This window comes from Notothenia rossii, assembly GCF_949606895.1.
Source record: "Notothenia rossii genome assembly, chromosome: 3".
In the NCBI taxonomy this organism is placed as follows: domain Eukaryota; kingdom Metazoa; phylum Chordata; class Actinopteri; order Perciformes; family Nototheniidae; genus Notothenia; species Notothenia rossii.
In genome coordinates, this window is record NC_136901.1 from 26,525,010 (window position 1) to 26,538,399 (window position 13,390).

The 13,390-nt window shown below is 42.2% G+C and overlaps 1 protein-coding gene across 1 annotated transcript in view; it reads left to right on the forward strand.

Annotated features, from left to right (window-relative positions):
• m1ap (meiosis 1 associated protein) overlaps window positions 1–13,390 on the forward strand; it is a 52,735-nt gene that overhangs the window by 30,662 nt on the left and 8,683 nt on the right. Inside the window, exons 5-13 of the mRNA XM_079670773.1 lie at window positions 3,383–3,538; window positions 3,630–3,789; window positions 4,876–5,017; window positions 5,492–5,555; window positions 6,214–6,356; window positions 6,983–7,098; window positions 7,584–7,656; window positions 9,909–10,150; window positions 11,956–12,061. Coding sequence (XP_079526899.1) covers window positions 3,383–3,538; window positions 3,630–3,789; window positions 4,876–5,017; window positions 5,492–5,555; window positions 6,214–6,356; window positions 6,983–7,098; window positions 7,584–7,656; window positions 9,909–10,150; window positions 11,956–12,061 — 1,202 coding nt within the window. The remainder of the gene's footprint in view (window positions 1–3,382; window positions 3,539–3,629; window positions 3,790–4,875; window positions 5,018–5,491; window positions 5,556–6,213; window positions 6,357–6,982; window positions 7,099–7,583; window positions 7,657–9,908; window positions 10,151–11,955; window positions 12,062–13,390) is intronic.

Sequence of the window (13,390 nt, forward strand, 5' to 3'; positions counted from 1 at the left end):
TTAACTATTAAACACCAGAGAGAGGGAAAAGGAGAAGAGGGGCTTAGTGAAAGGTTTGTGTCTAGTTTGCAATAATAAATGGACATTGGGGGATGACATCAGAGGAAGTGATAAGTGGGAATCACAGTGCTGCTGCTTTCTGTCCTGTGGCGTAAGGCGTATTATACCAAGAGATATTTACATTAACATTTTTTTTTAAATCCAGACAAACAACTGATTTCAGAGCACTACACAGGCTGCTTTTTCTCTGCATACACAGTTCACATCCAAAAGTTCAGTTCAGCCCCTTCTTCTTCCCCTCAGGAAATCAGTGGCAGGCCTTCTCATCCAGTCGAGCTTAAGAAGGGTTTTGGATGATCCAGAGACAGTAAAGCCCTCCGATGACACCAGGCTCAAAGACGCTTCAGAGTCTGAGTCGCAGAGGCCATACTGTGGTTTAGTTTATTGGGGTGTTGCTGCCACCTAGTGGTCATAGACTAGTTGGAATGTACTCAAGGTTCAACGCTTTTATTGTTTTATTTATTTAAATGATCAGGTCACAGGCTCCTCCAACAGTGCAACACAATAAAACAGATAATAGTGGAAGTAAATAAAATAAAATTGAATATAATAGCAAATTGTGCAGAATAGTCTATATACAAGTAATTCAAATATTGATATATATTATATAAGTTATAACCAGATGAATGTTATGGATGTTGTTTCAAAAGTTCAGGTGTTTAACAATCTTATGGCCTGTGGAATGAAACTGTCCCTGAGTCTGGTGGTTTCTAGTCCGGATGCTGCGGTACCGCCTGCCAGACGGCAGCAGACAGAACAGTTTGTGTCTGGGGTGATGGGGGTCTTTTATAATCCTGAGGGCTTTCTTCCTGAGCCGCTGGGAGTAAAGGTCCCCCATGGATGGCAGCTCCATCCTGGTGATGTGCTGTGCAGTTTTCACCACCCTCTGTAAAGCCTTACAATTGAGTACCAGGCCGTGATGCAGCCAGTCAGGATCTTTCTATGGTGCACTGTAGAAGGTCAGGATCCTCTCTATGGTGCACCTGTAGGGAGGTCAGGATCCTCTCTATGGTGCACCTGTAGAAGGTCAGGATCCTCTCTATGGTGCACCTGTAGGAGGTCAGGATCCTCTCTATGGTTCACCTGTAGAAGGTCAGGATCCTCTCTATGGTGCACCTGTAGAAGGTCAGGATCCTCTCTATGGTGCACCTGTAGAAGGTCAGGATCCTCTCTATGGTTCACCTGTAGAAGGTCAGGATCCTCTCTATGGTGCACCTGTAGAAGGTCAGGATCCTCTCTATGGTGCACCTGTAGAAGGTCAGGGTCCTCTCTATGGTGCACCTGTAGAAGGTCAGGATCCTCTCTATGGTGCACCTGTAGAAGGTCAGGATCCTCTCTATGGTGCACCTGTAGAAGGTCAGGGTCCTCTCTATGGTGCACCTGTAGAAGGTCAGGATCCTCTCTATGGTGCACCTGTAGAAGGTCAGGATCCTCTCTATGGTTCACCTGTAGAAGGTCAGGGTCCTCTCTATGGTTCACCTGTAGAAGGTCAGGATCCTCTCTATGGTGCACCTGTAGAAGGTCAGGATGCTCTCTATGGTGCACCTGTAGAAGGTCAGGATCCTCTCTATGGTGCACCTGTAGAAGGTCAGGGTCCTCTCTATGGTGCACCTGTAGAAGGTCAGGATGCTCTCTATGGTGCACCTGTAGAAGGTCAGGATCCTCTCTATGGTGCACCTGTAGAAGGTCAGGATCCTCTCTATGGTTCACCTGTAGAAGGTCAGGATCCTCTCTATGGTGCACCTGTAGAAGGTCAGGATCCTCTCTATGGTGCACCTGTAGAAGGTCAGGGTCCTCTCTATGGTGCACCTGTAGAAGGTCAGGATCCTCTCTATGGTTCACCTGTAGAAGGTCAGGGTCCTCTCTATGGTTCACCTGTAGAAGGTCAGGGTCCTCTCTATGGTGCACCTGTAGAAGGTCAGGATCCTCTCTATGGTGCACCTGTAGGAGGTCAGGATCCTCTCTATGGTGCACCTGTAGAAGGTCAGGATCCTCTCTATGGTTCACCTGTAGAAGGTCAGGGTCCTCTCTATGGTGCACCTGTAGAAGGTCAGGATCCTCTCTATGGTGCACCTGTAGAAGGTCAGGATCCTCTCTATGGTTCACCTGTAGAAGGTCAGGGTCCTCTCTATGGTTCACCTGTAGAAGGTCAGGATCCTCTCTATGGTGCACCTGTAGAAGGTCAGGATGCTCTCTATGGTGCACCTGTAGAAGGGTCAGGATCCTCTCTATGGTGCACCTGTAGAAGGTCAGGGTCCTCTCTATGGTGCACCTGTAGAAGGTCAGGATGCTCTCTATGGTGCACCTGTAGAAGGTCAGGATCCTCTCTATGGTGCACCTGTAGAAGGTCAGGATCCTCTCTATGGTGCACCTGTAGAAGGTCAGGATTCTCTCTATGGTGCACCTGTAGAAGGTCAGGATTCTCTCTATGGTGCACCTGTAGAAGGTCAGGATTCTCTCTATGGTGCACCTGTAGAAGGTCAGGATCCTCTCTCTATGGTTCACCTGTAGAAGGTCAGGACCCTCTCTATGGTGCACCTGTAGAAGGTCAGGATCCTCTCTATGGTGCACCTGTAGAAGGTCAGGATCCTCTCTATGGTGCACCTGTAGAAGGTCAGGATCCTCTCTATAGTTCACCTGTAGAAGGTCAGGATCCTCTCTATGGTGCACCTGTAGAAGGTCAGGATCCTCTCTATGGTTCACCTGTAGGAGGTCAGGATCCTCTCTATGGTTCACCTGTAGAAGTTGCAGAGTATCCTGGAGTACATGTTGAACCTCCTCAGCCTTCCTCAGCCTACGGAGGAAGAAGAGCCGCTGTCGAGCTTTCTTGGTGGTGGTGGTGGTGTGAAGAGTCCATGTCAGGTCCTCAGTGATGTGGACACCGAGAAACCTGAAGCTGCTGACTCTCTCCACCGTAGTCCCATTGATGGCGATGGGGGCGTGTCCCTCTCTCTGTTGCTTCCTGTAATCCACAATCAACAGCGAGCAATGATTTAGAAAACATCTACTACACTATGTCTTACAGGGCTTTTTATCATAAATATAGAATGTAGATTAAACAGCCTCAGATTAGATTAGATTCAGGGAAGACATTTCGTCTTGTCAGAGTAATTTCAATTTATTTATAATCACATGCGCAGCAATTACATTGAAGCCGTCGTTGGCAACAAAATACAGTATATTTTTCATTAAATATGTAAGAAAAATCCTTAAGCCAATAGAAATTGAGCAAAATCTCAGTGTAAATAAAGAAAAGGTGATGGCTGTTGTGATTTCAGGCCTGTTTAGTGTCTGTAAAGTTTACCTTAAATTCTCTCTGCAGACTCTCTGATGTTGGGGACGGAGGTGGACCTGCAGCGGGTGGAGAACAGCGTGTTCGCCATGGAGACGGTGTTGAAGGCGTGGCTTCAGGAGCAGGGGGGAGACAGAGAACACCTCCACCTGCTGCTGCCCAGCCCCCTGGATAACCCCATTCCAGGTGGAGTCAGTGCACACGAACACATGGCATGTTACAATAAAACCTGATTGATTTTCTTAATTCATTAAAGATATATTTGTCACCTGTTCAGTGTGTGTAAAGTGTGACATGCAGGAGCGTCTCATAAGCCCCGCTCTCATCCCCCTGAGCCCCAACCTGGGCGTGAAGACAGAGAGCGTCCGGGACTTCCTGCCCGTCACTAAGGGATCAGCCAATCAGAGCCAACCGCCACGGAGACTGAAAGTAATCAAGTAAGAGCAAGGGCTGCAGGGACATTAGAAAGGCTGTTGCTTTCAACTCAGGTGTGAAATTAGGTTTGCATTAAGTGAAGGAAGGATCAGACGTCCTCCTCCTCTCTTAAAGAAAAAGCCTCGTCACACCCTGATTGACAGTTAGCTAATGTGAATTTGGAAAGGAAGTGAAAATAAGTAACAAATAGTGAGCTATTCCTCCATACTGACACTGTTTCAAATAGTATTTTAACAACTGGCTGATACATGCATTGGTATAAACAGCTGACATCTTATCTCTCACAAACACACACCTATTCAGTGTATTCCAGTAAACACACTGATGATAGAAAGTAACATTCAGGTCAAAACTAGTTGAACAGTTTCTTCCCCCAAATGTTTGTGTGGACATTAAAATCAAGCTGGAAGACGGCGGTTGAACCGCTAACAACCTCAGCTTGCCAACAATGATGTAATTCTTCCTCATAATGATTTGTGTGTGTGTGTGTGTGTGTGTGTGTGTGTGTGTGTGTGTGTGTGTGTGTGTGTGCGCGTGTGCGCGTGTGCGCGTGTGTGTGTGTGTATGTGTGTGTGTGTGTGTGTGTGTGTATGTGTGTGTGTGTGTGTGTGTGTGTGTGTGTGTGTGTGTGTGTGTGTGTGTGTGTGTGTGTGTGTGTGTGTGTGTGTGTGTGTGTGTGTGTGTGTGTGTGTGTGTGTGTGTGTGTGTGTGTGTGTGTGTAGGGACAGTGTGTTGATGAAAACTGTTCCAGGAAATTAAGAGAAGAAAGATGACGTCTTCTTTGACATTGAAACGTTGACAATACACTTCCAGTGGTCACAGATGATAAACAAATCCACAGAGTGTTTTTCCTTGATTAGAGACAGAAAATGTCCTTCATTGTCTGTTCATTTTACATCAACTTGCTTATCAAGGTTGTGTGTGTGTCTGTGTGTGTGTGTGTGTGTGTGTGTGTGTGTGTGTGTGTGTGTGTGTGTGTGTGTGTGTGTGTGTGTGTGTGTGTGTGTGTGTGTGTGTGTGTGTGTGTGTGTGTGTGTGTGTGTGTGTGTGTGTGTGTGTGTGTGTGTGTGTGTGTGTGTGTGTTTCAGGACTCTGCGTGCAGACGGAGTGTGTGAGAGTGTGCTGTACGGCCTGCCGCTGGTGATCCGCCCCACCACCTGCTGGCAGCTGGACTGGGATGAAATGGAGAGCAACCACAACCTGTTCCATGCTCTCTGCCACACACTCAGGGTGCGTTCATTGTCCATTTGCTTACTACAAAACTTTAACAGATGTGGGTTAATTTTTTTATCGTCACACTATAGAATACGATTTTTCTCAAATTGTTTCTTTGCTCTATTTGCGGTAAAATAGCCAGATATCTTTCTCTTTCTTTCTCAAATTCTTGATCAACCCTTTTTACCTTTTTAAACACAATAGCCCCAAGATCAGAAGAGAACAGAACAAGTCAATTATAATTATTTACTGATGAAATCCCACAGAGCTTTTATAATAATTTACTAAATAGAAAATAGGAATCAATCTGTTATATATTACATTTAGTTGAATACACATCAGTTTGGGTGACAGAATTGTGATTTCAATTACTCTTCTTCCTCTGATTGGCTCTTTATGTAACTTTTTCCGCCTTGTATCATTCTCAGTTTTCCTCTCTGTGCAACGCAAATGAGTTAAAGTGTTCTACTTTTATTGTTTCTCATTTAGAGTCGTGACTTGTTCCTGCTGCTGCAGGTGGAGCCCGTTCAGCGGTCTGCAGCTGGAGGCTCAGGTCCGTGTGTGTGTGTGTGTGTGTGTGTGTGTGTGTGTGTGTGTGTGTGTGTGTGTGTGTGTGTGTGTGTGTGTGTGTGTGTGTGTGTGTGTGTGTGTGTGTGTGTGTGTGTGTGTGTGTGTGTGTGTGTTAGAAAGAGATACTGTGAATGACTGGAAAGTAACTAAGTACATTTACCCAAGTACTGAACTATCAGGTACTTGTATCTACTACATTTCGGAAGCAAATTATATACTTTTTACTACATTACATTTTTTTTGCAGACGTATTTACTATTGACTTTATAAATTCAGATGTTGGCATGTATTAATTAATTGGCTGCAATTTTGCTAAGGAGTTTCTTGAAAAATATTTCACAGTTTATGTTTCTTAAATGTGAAGGTTTGCTGCTTTTGCTTTTTTTTAACAATATTTTTAAATATTTAAAATGTTTTGAGTTGTTTCAGTGTTTTGAGTACTTTCACTCCAAATAATTTAGGTACAATTTCACACTTGTACTTAAATACTTTACTTAAGTAACATTTCCGATGCAGAACTTTGACCTGATATTGAGTATTTTTACAGCGTTGTATTAGTATTTTTACTCAATACTTTTTCCACTACTGTAAACATATCAGTCCTTGTGAACGACTCATATCCCTGCATGTGTGCTCCACAGGTGTGACCTCCCACTACGTCCTGCAGCCCTCTCCCTCCCTCTCCCTCCTTCTGAAGCCAGTGGTCTCCAGAGAGCTGCTGCTGCCCTGCTCCCTGCCCGCCCCCCCTCTGGAGCCTGCAACCGACGCCCTGTACACCGTACAGGTCAGCTGACCGCAGCTCATGGCAACACATTACAGAAGTACACAGGCAGAACTCAAAAAGCAGAAATAGACTCATTTGAATAACCGTTGTGAAAACTGATACCAGGAACACATGGGAAAGCTATTTCACTGAGGTAGTGTCTGCACAAGCAGAAAACCACCTGGAGATTCAGTATATATACACATTTATAGATGATATGCAGTTATAATGACACAGATGGACGTATGAATGTATGTGTAAGAAATACAAGTCTCACAGTATGTTTTAAAGACACATACTACCAAAAATCAATAGTGTTGTTAGGGATTTTTTTTTTTTCCTCTTTCATATTTAATGATTTCATCACCCTAAAATAAAATGTAAATCCTCAAATTGACCATATTGGATTTAATTAGTCTTTTTTGTATTAAATCAACTTTCTTTAATCGATATAACTCCCTTAATTAACATTAGCATAATATTTTTTTCTCAACATAAACAATTATTTGAAGTTTGAATAATATTTCAGTACAAAATATCTCTCAGGATATTAAATATAATTTAGGCAGAATATGGCCTTATGTGTATGAAGCTCCGTGTCCTAAACCGAATCTAAGACAATGAAATGTGTTTGTTTCTTATGTCAGGGATGTCTCTCTCAGCTGGATGAGGAGTGTGTGTTCAACCCCCTGTCTCTGAGCAGTAACCTGTACCAGCACCTGAGGAGCAGAGGAGCGTTCTCACAGCCTCGATACCCATACAGGTAGATGAAAATATGATGCAAATAAATCTGTGTGGCCTTTGTATGGGCTCAGAACAGTCTCATAATACACACATGCACACAGAAGGATTCAAAAACTTGTATTTCATGATCCGCAAAAGGATTCACACTTGTATTTCCGGATCCACACTTGTGTTTTTCAATGCACACACAAATGTGTTCCGTTTTATATACATGTAAATAAAATCCAAATACAGAAAAAAGTTTTACATATGTATTTTTGATCCACACATATTTGTTTGTTTGATTTTATTTAAATGTATATGAAACAGAACACATTTGTGTTTGCATTGAAAAACACAAGTGTGGATCCGGAAATACAAGTTTGAATCCTTCTATGTACATGTGTGTATTATGAGACTGTTCTGAGCCCATACCTTTGAGATCATTTAACATCAGTGTCATTACCTGGATGTAATGGGAGTGAGGTCAATGATGAGTTGATATCTGATGATTGTTGATTCCAGGCTCCAGACAGCGGCACCCAGAGAGCAGGCTCAGCCAGCAGAGGGGGCTAAAGCCAGCAGACAGCAGCGACAGGTAACACAGAAACACACACACACACACACACACACACACACACACACACACACACACACACACACACACACACACACACACACACACACACACACACACACACACACACACACACACACACACACACACACACACACACACACACACACACACACACACACACACACACACACACACACACAGCTTTATGGCAGTGTAAAGGTCAGGATGTGGTGCTTATAGAAATTAGCACCAACCAAATTTCAACATGGGTGAACACGAGCAATCTGACATAAAGAATATTTGTATAAACCTCATTAATATTATTTGCTTTACTAACTTCCTCCTCGTGTCTGTCTCCTATATTTACTCAATAGAGGGCAGTGCTTGAAAATTCAGAGCATTATTACATGAACATAAACAAGGCCTATGTAATATGTAATCAGATGTATTTATTAGTTTTCTTCTGACTTAGATCAGTAATACGAACAGGTAGTCTTCCTTTTTGTCTAGGAGCGCACAGGATTTACTAAAAATCTTTCAAATACTTTACCTCATGACAGTTTTACCAATGTAATATTACAACAAAATGAAATGCTTATGAGACAACAACAAACAAGCTAGTTAAAAAAAACATCCATATTCAAATATACTTGCATTAGATTTATGGTCAAACCTGCCATCTCTCTTCCAAGGGGTTCTTTTACTTCACTTTTTTAATTGTATCACAAATAAAACATAATTGCAATAATATAAGTATGAATAATTACAAATGTCTCCTCTTTAATTTGTATATTCAACGGGGGAAGGGGCAAAGCAGGCATAAACATAGACACATCAGGACCAAAATATAATTGAAATATTGGATAATTTGAATAGTTATTTAAATGAACTGTGAGATGTTAAGCGAAAGAATGTTAAAGACATCTGGAACGTGATAAGGAGACACACTGATTTTATAAAAGAAGTCTCAAGATTAAAAGTTTGGGAACCACTCGGTAATCTTTAACCACGTTTAGTATTTTTATAAGATGACCATGAGTTATATGTTTAATCAGAAACATAACTAAAGTTGTAAAATAAATGTTGTTCAGAGTTAAAAGTCCAACACCTCATTCTGAATTTCAGTGCAATATAACTTTATCAAGCAGTGTCAAATGTTATCAATGTAGACTGTTTTTCAGAAGACTGGTAATAAATGAACTACCGAGAAACAACTTCTTGACGTTCACATCACTTATTAATATTTCATCCGTCCCCGTTTTACGTCATTTCAGCCAGAGGCCCACTGTGAGTGGAGTGTAGCCATTGGCAGTGTGACTCATCAGGTTAATAAGGCTGCTGACATGCAAATAGTTCACTACAGCGGCGAAACACAGAGAAAATGTTCTTCCGCTCTGCTTTTGTTTCGTTCTGTTCTTTGGCACACTCTGTTTGTATTCTTATCATAATGTTTGTACATTTGTACCAATGTATGTCTCTGTTTCCTGTCTTAATCTCTCATGTTCCACAAACATATCCTCTTCTCTTTTTATCCCACTCCTTGTTTTCTTCTTCTTTCTTATAAAACCAACAACTGATATTAGAATACAACAGATACAGGAATGAGATAGCATCTACCTCCACAAAAGCCAATGGGATTTGACCACTTTTTTTTGTCTTTTGAAGCACAAATGCACTTGCCAAAGGTACAAAGCTAATGTTAAAATGCTAAGAACAAACTACACCACTGACTTCCCGTTACTAACACTAAGCTAACGGTGGGTTACTGTTCAGTTTGATGAAAACAAGAAGTCAACTTGTATCTGACATCAGCCTTTTTTAAGACACTTTACAGCTTCAACATTCACGTGGAAGTAGGTATTTCCTGTCAAAGAACATAATGTGAAAGGCTTGTGTTAACCACAGTATTTATTTCAGGCATCTAACCCAAAACACATACAAAAGCCCTTTGACTTCAAAACGAAGGGAACCAAAAGTGTTAAAACGCTGACTAATTTCCAGGTTTTAGGACTCATCTCAGCAGTCTCTATTATTCAATCAAAGATTTTCATTTCAATCTTTATTTCGAACAGATTAAAAAAATAACAAATGTGAAAAACAGAATAGCGTATTGTTAAAATACAGTATTTATCCACATTCATGATAATATTTATATATTCCAAAAAAAAAAGTCTTCAAATTAATAATAATAATAATAAAGATAACAATCTATACTAAATATCATTTTGAGTAGAAAACCTGAAATATAAGTGTGTGTTGTCTTCACTCAGCCGCAAAACCAGGGGCGCCAACTAGGAATGAGCAACAAGGTCAGAGCCACTGTGGCCCCCCTGCCCTCTGCCTCCTCCCACACCTCTTCCTCTTCCTCCCTGGGACCTCCTCCTGCGAAGGCCTCTCGTCGGGCCCTGACTCTCCTCAGCAGCAGCAGCAGCAGCGGTGGGGGGAACCAACAGGCCCCGGTCCCCTCTTGTCAGCAGGAGGAAGACCATGATGATGAGTCCATGGTTATACAGTAAGAACACTGGGGGGGGGGAGAACCTGCCACTTCAAAGGTCTTTCCAGTGAACTACGGTAATGCTTAGTCAGGACATTTCGGTAATCGGTCCCCATTGTAACGTTGGTGAGTCATCAGGCAGCTCATAAGGGCTTTAATGACTTTAAAAGGAGGGAAACACACACTAATGTGTCTGTAAATACACACAGAAAACACACACTGGTTTCCTCTGTTTAATCTCACCACAAGAATAGCTAGATCTGATTTTAACCACCCTCCGTGCATGAGTGTGTGAGAAAGGAAAGTCTTTACATCGCTGAGGCAAGAAGAACTTCCAAAAATGAACAATGAACGAGGGAAGAAAAGGTGAAAAGAGGGGATACTGTAGGACTATGGAAGCCTGGAAGAGTCAGAAATATTGAGGCAACAACTAAATGTCCATATTTCATCACCCACTTACACACAACTACTAAAGAAATCTAGAAAGAGGTTGCAAAATGATGCATAATACAGCCGCTATAGTAGAGATGGACTTATAGAAAACACACATATGCACATTCCATTTCCATTTTGCCCTTAAGCCCCGGCCCGAACACAGCTTCAGTGTTTTAATGAGACAGAGAATAAAGCAGCAGACAGAGGGGCCTCTCTGCTCTCCGTCACCCCCACAGCGAGCTCCCTCTCTGGGGGTTGAAAGGCAGCGTGAGGGGGGCGGATGGAAGAAGCACAGACCAGAAGTCTTTTTTTTTTTTTTTTGTAGTATGCTCTTTAGATTTGACATCATATGGTTTGAACATTTCCCATTGTGGGTGTGAGATTGTTAAAAGTATACTAGTCAAACATATTCACGATCATACGCACTTATTGGTGAGTCAGACACTCCCTACGTCACTATTATTAATTTATTCTTCGTCATGGCGCTTGGTCACACACTTAATCAGTGTCCCGCCATTCCACCCCCATGTTGAACCTTATAACACTCGAGACTACTACCAGCGGCGAATGACTTCCTGACGTTGTGATGTCACAGGACTTCCTTATTCGTGGAATTACATCCACAACGACCCTTTTGTCTCCGGGGAGAATTTGACCGGACCTCCAAAGTTGCCCACTGACATTTTACCCACTTCTCTCTTTGCCGTCTCCGTCCGTATTCAATACTTTCTTATTAATCAGCACAAACTCAGAGACATCGAGTGTGTGGAATTTGTAAATGTGTTCAAATAGAGCCGCTCTATCCGCCTAAAGGTCAAAAGGCCGAAGCCAAAGGACGACCGACTCCTCGTTAAATGTCAAACAAGAGGGGCCCTATCTGTGTTTGCAGATTAATTCTAATGTCTTGTTGTTGAGGACATTTTCAGGTCTTCAGGTTTTTTTTAGCCGTTCTAAGAAAAGTTCTTTGTTCATTGTTGTCTTTACGCCTCCACCACACAAACAGCCTTATCTCACATTGCTGACTCATTGTTGTTCTCGTTCAGCTTTCATGTTGTGTGTTCTTTGAATTGAGCTGTTGTTTGTTCACTATGTAAGTTATTTAAGGATCTTGTATGTCCGACATATTTATTAAACTTCTCTCAAATTTGTATTTTAACATTGTGTATAAGTGTGGATTAATAAATTGTATTTATTTCCTCTACTGAAACTGCAACAGCATTTTTGACTAAGTCTCAGCTTCTATATCAGGATAATATGATTGCTGTGACTTCCTGCTTCATAATGTACCATTTCCTCCTCTGCAGAAGGAGAGAAAAACTCTGTCAGACTCTCTGTGTCTCCCAAACTGATACACTGTCTCTTTCCTGTGATTGTCCTCTCAACGACAGCACTGAGACGAACTCAGCAGGATCCCAAAAGAGCCACAATTCACACACAGGGAACAGGCAGAGAATAGTCGGCCAGAGTGAGAACAGAAAGAGGAAGTGCTTTTCGGTGAGGAAGTGAGGAGGTGAAGTGAGGAGGTACAGGAGCTGAACTGTAATGTCAGATCTCTGAAAGTCCTGCGACCCAGAAAGTCTAGAAAATACTGGAAATCTCATTCGCTGATATGGATGTTCCAATCTAAAAAAGGCTCCAAAATATGTACACATGAACTCAGACTGGTCTAAGAAAACAGAGTACTTTACGCAAATAATTGAACCCCCTTAGTTTTGGATAGGCATCCCTTTAATTTAGAGGCAACGCAGCGACTATCTGAATGACGATCACTTCCTTCAGATAGCGCTGAGAACAGAGTGAATGAAATTCTCTTTCAGACACGCATGACTGGGAAGGTTTGCCCACACGCAGCTAAAAATAAAAGCCGGTGGTCTGCAGAGCGGGGAGGAAACCGGGCAGTTTCAGGTGCGTCTGATGGCAGCCGCACCAAAACACTTTAGTGTGCGCAACACAAAAAGCTCATGTTTCTATTTTTCACGTCTGAACTTAAAAACAGAATGAGGAAATGCAGCTTAGTTTCAGTGTGTTTAATACTCAGAAGTGCAGCTGACAGGTGTGAAATTTGGTCTGCGTTTAATTTCTTGACATTTAAAGAACTACGTCACTTTTGAATATTTACTGTATTTCTCTAAATGCTGTGGCAACTAACATCACTCCTCATTCTAAGTGTTGCAGTGGCAGACTAATCATAAAAACAAAAATAGCTGCTGATGTCTTTAAGGTAACATCATTGAGAAGTTACGAGGAGTCTTAGACTCATCAGTTAGTGAGATAACACTGGGTTTACATTACATCTGTTTCGTTTTTATAAAGCATATTTTAGCGTTGGGTGGCTTGTTTCATTGGCCATAAGTGAAGATAAATGTAGACGTAATGTATGTTTAGATAAAGTGTGGACCGAGTGACGGAAAGAATACACAATGGTGAGGATAAACAAGCGACAGGAAGACAGTGTGAGAAATGAAGAAAGCAGCAGAACAGTGTGTGTGTGTGTGTGTGTGTGTGTGTGTGTGTGTGTGTGTGTGTGTGTGTGTGTGTGTGTGTGTGTGTGTGTGTGTGTGTGTGTGTGTGTGTGTGTGTGTGTGTGTGTGTGTGTGTGTGTGTGACATCTGCATGCAGAAATGCAGAGACCTCAAACCTGCAAATAAAACTGTCTGGCCAAATATAGCGTCATGTGGCTAGAAACAACACACACACACCCACACAGGCAAGTGGAGCTGCGTCTGTTGAATTGTATCAAGCGTAGATGTATAAAAGCGGTTCATCGGTTAATTCACACTTTAGTAATGCAGTTGTGTGTCACGTCTGCAGCAACACATCTTG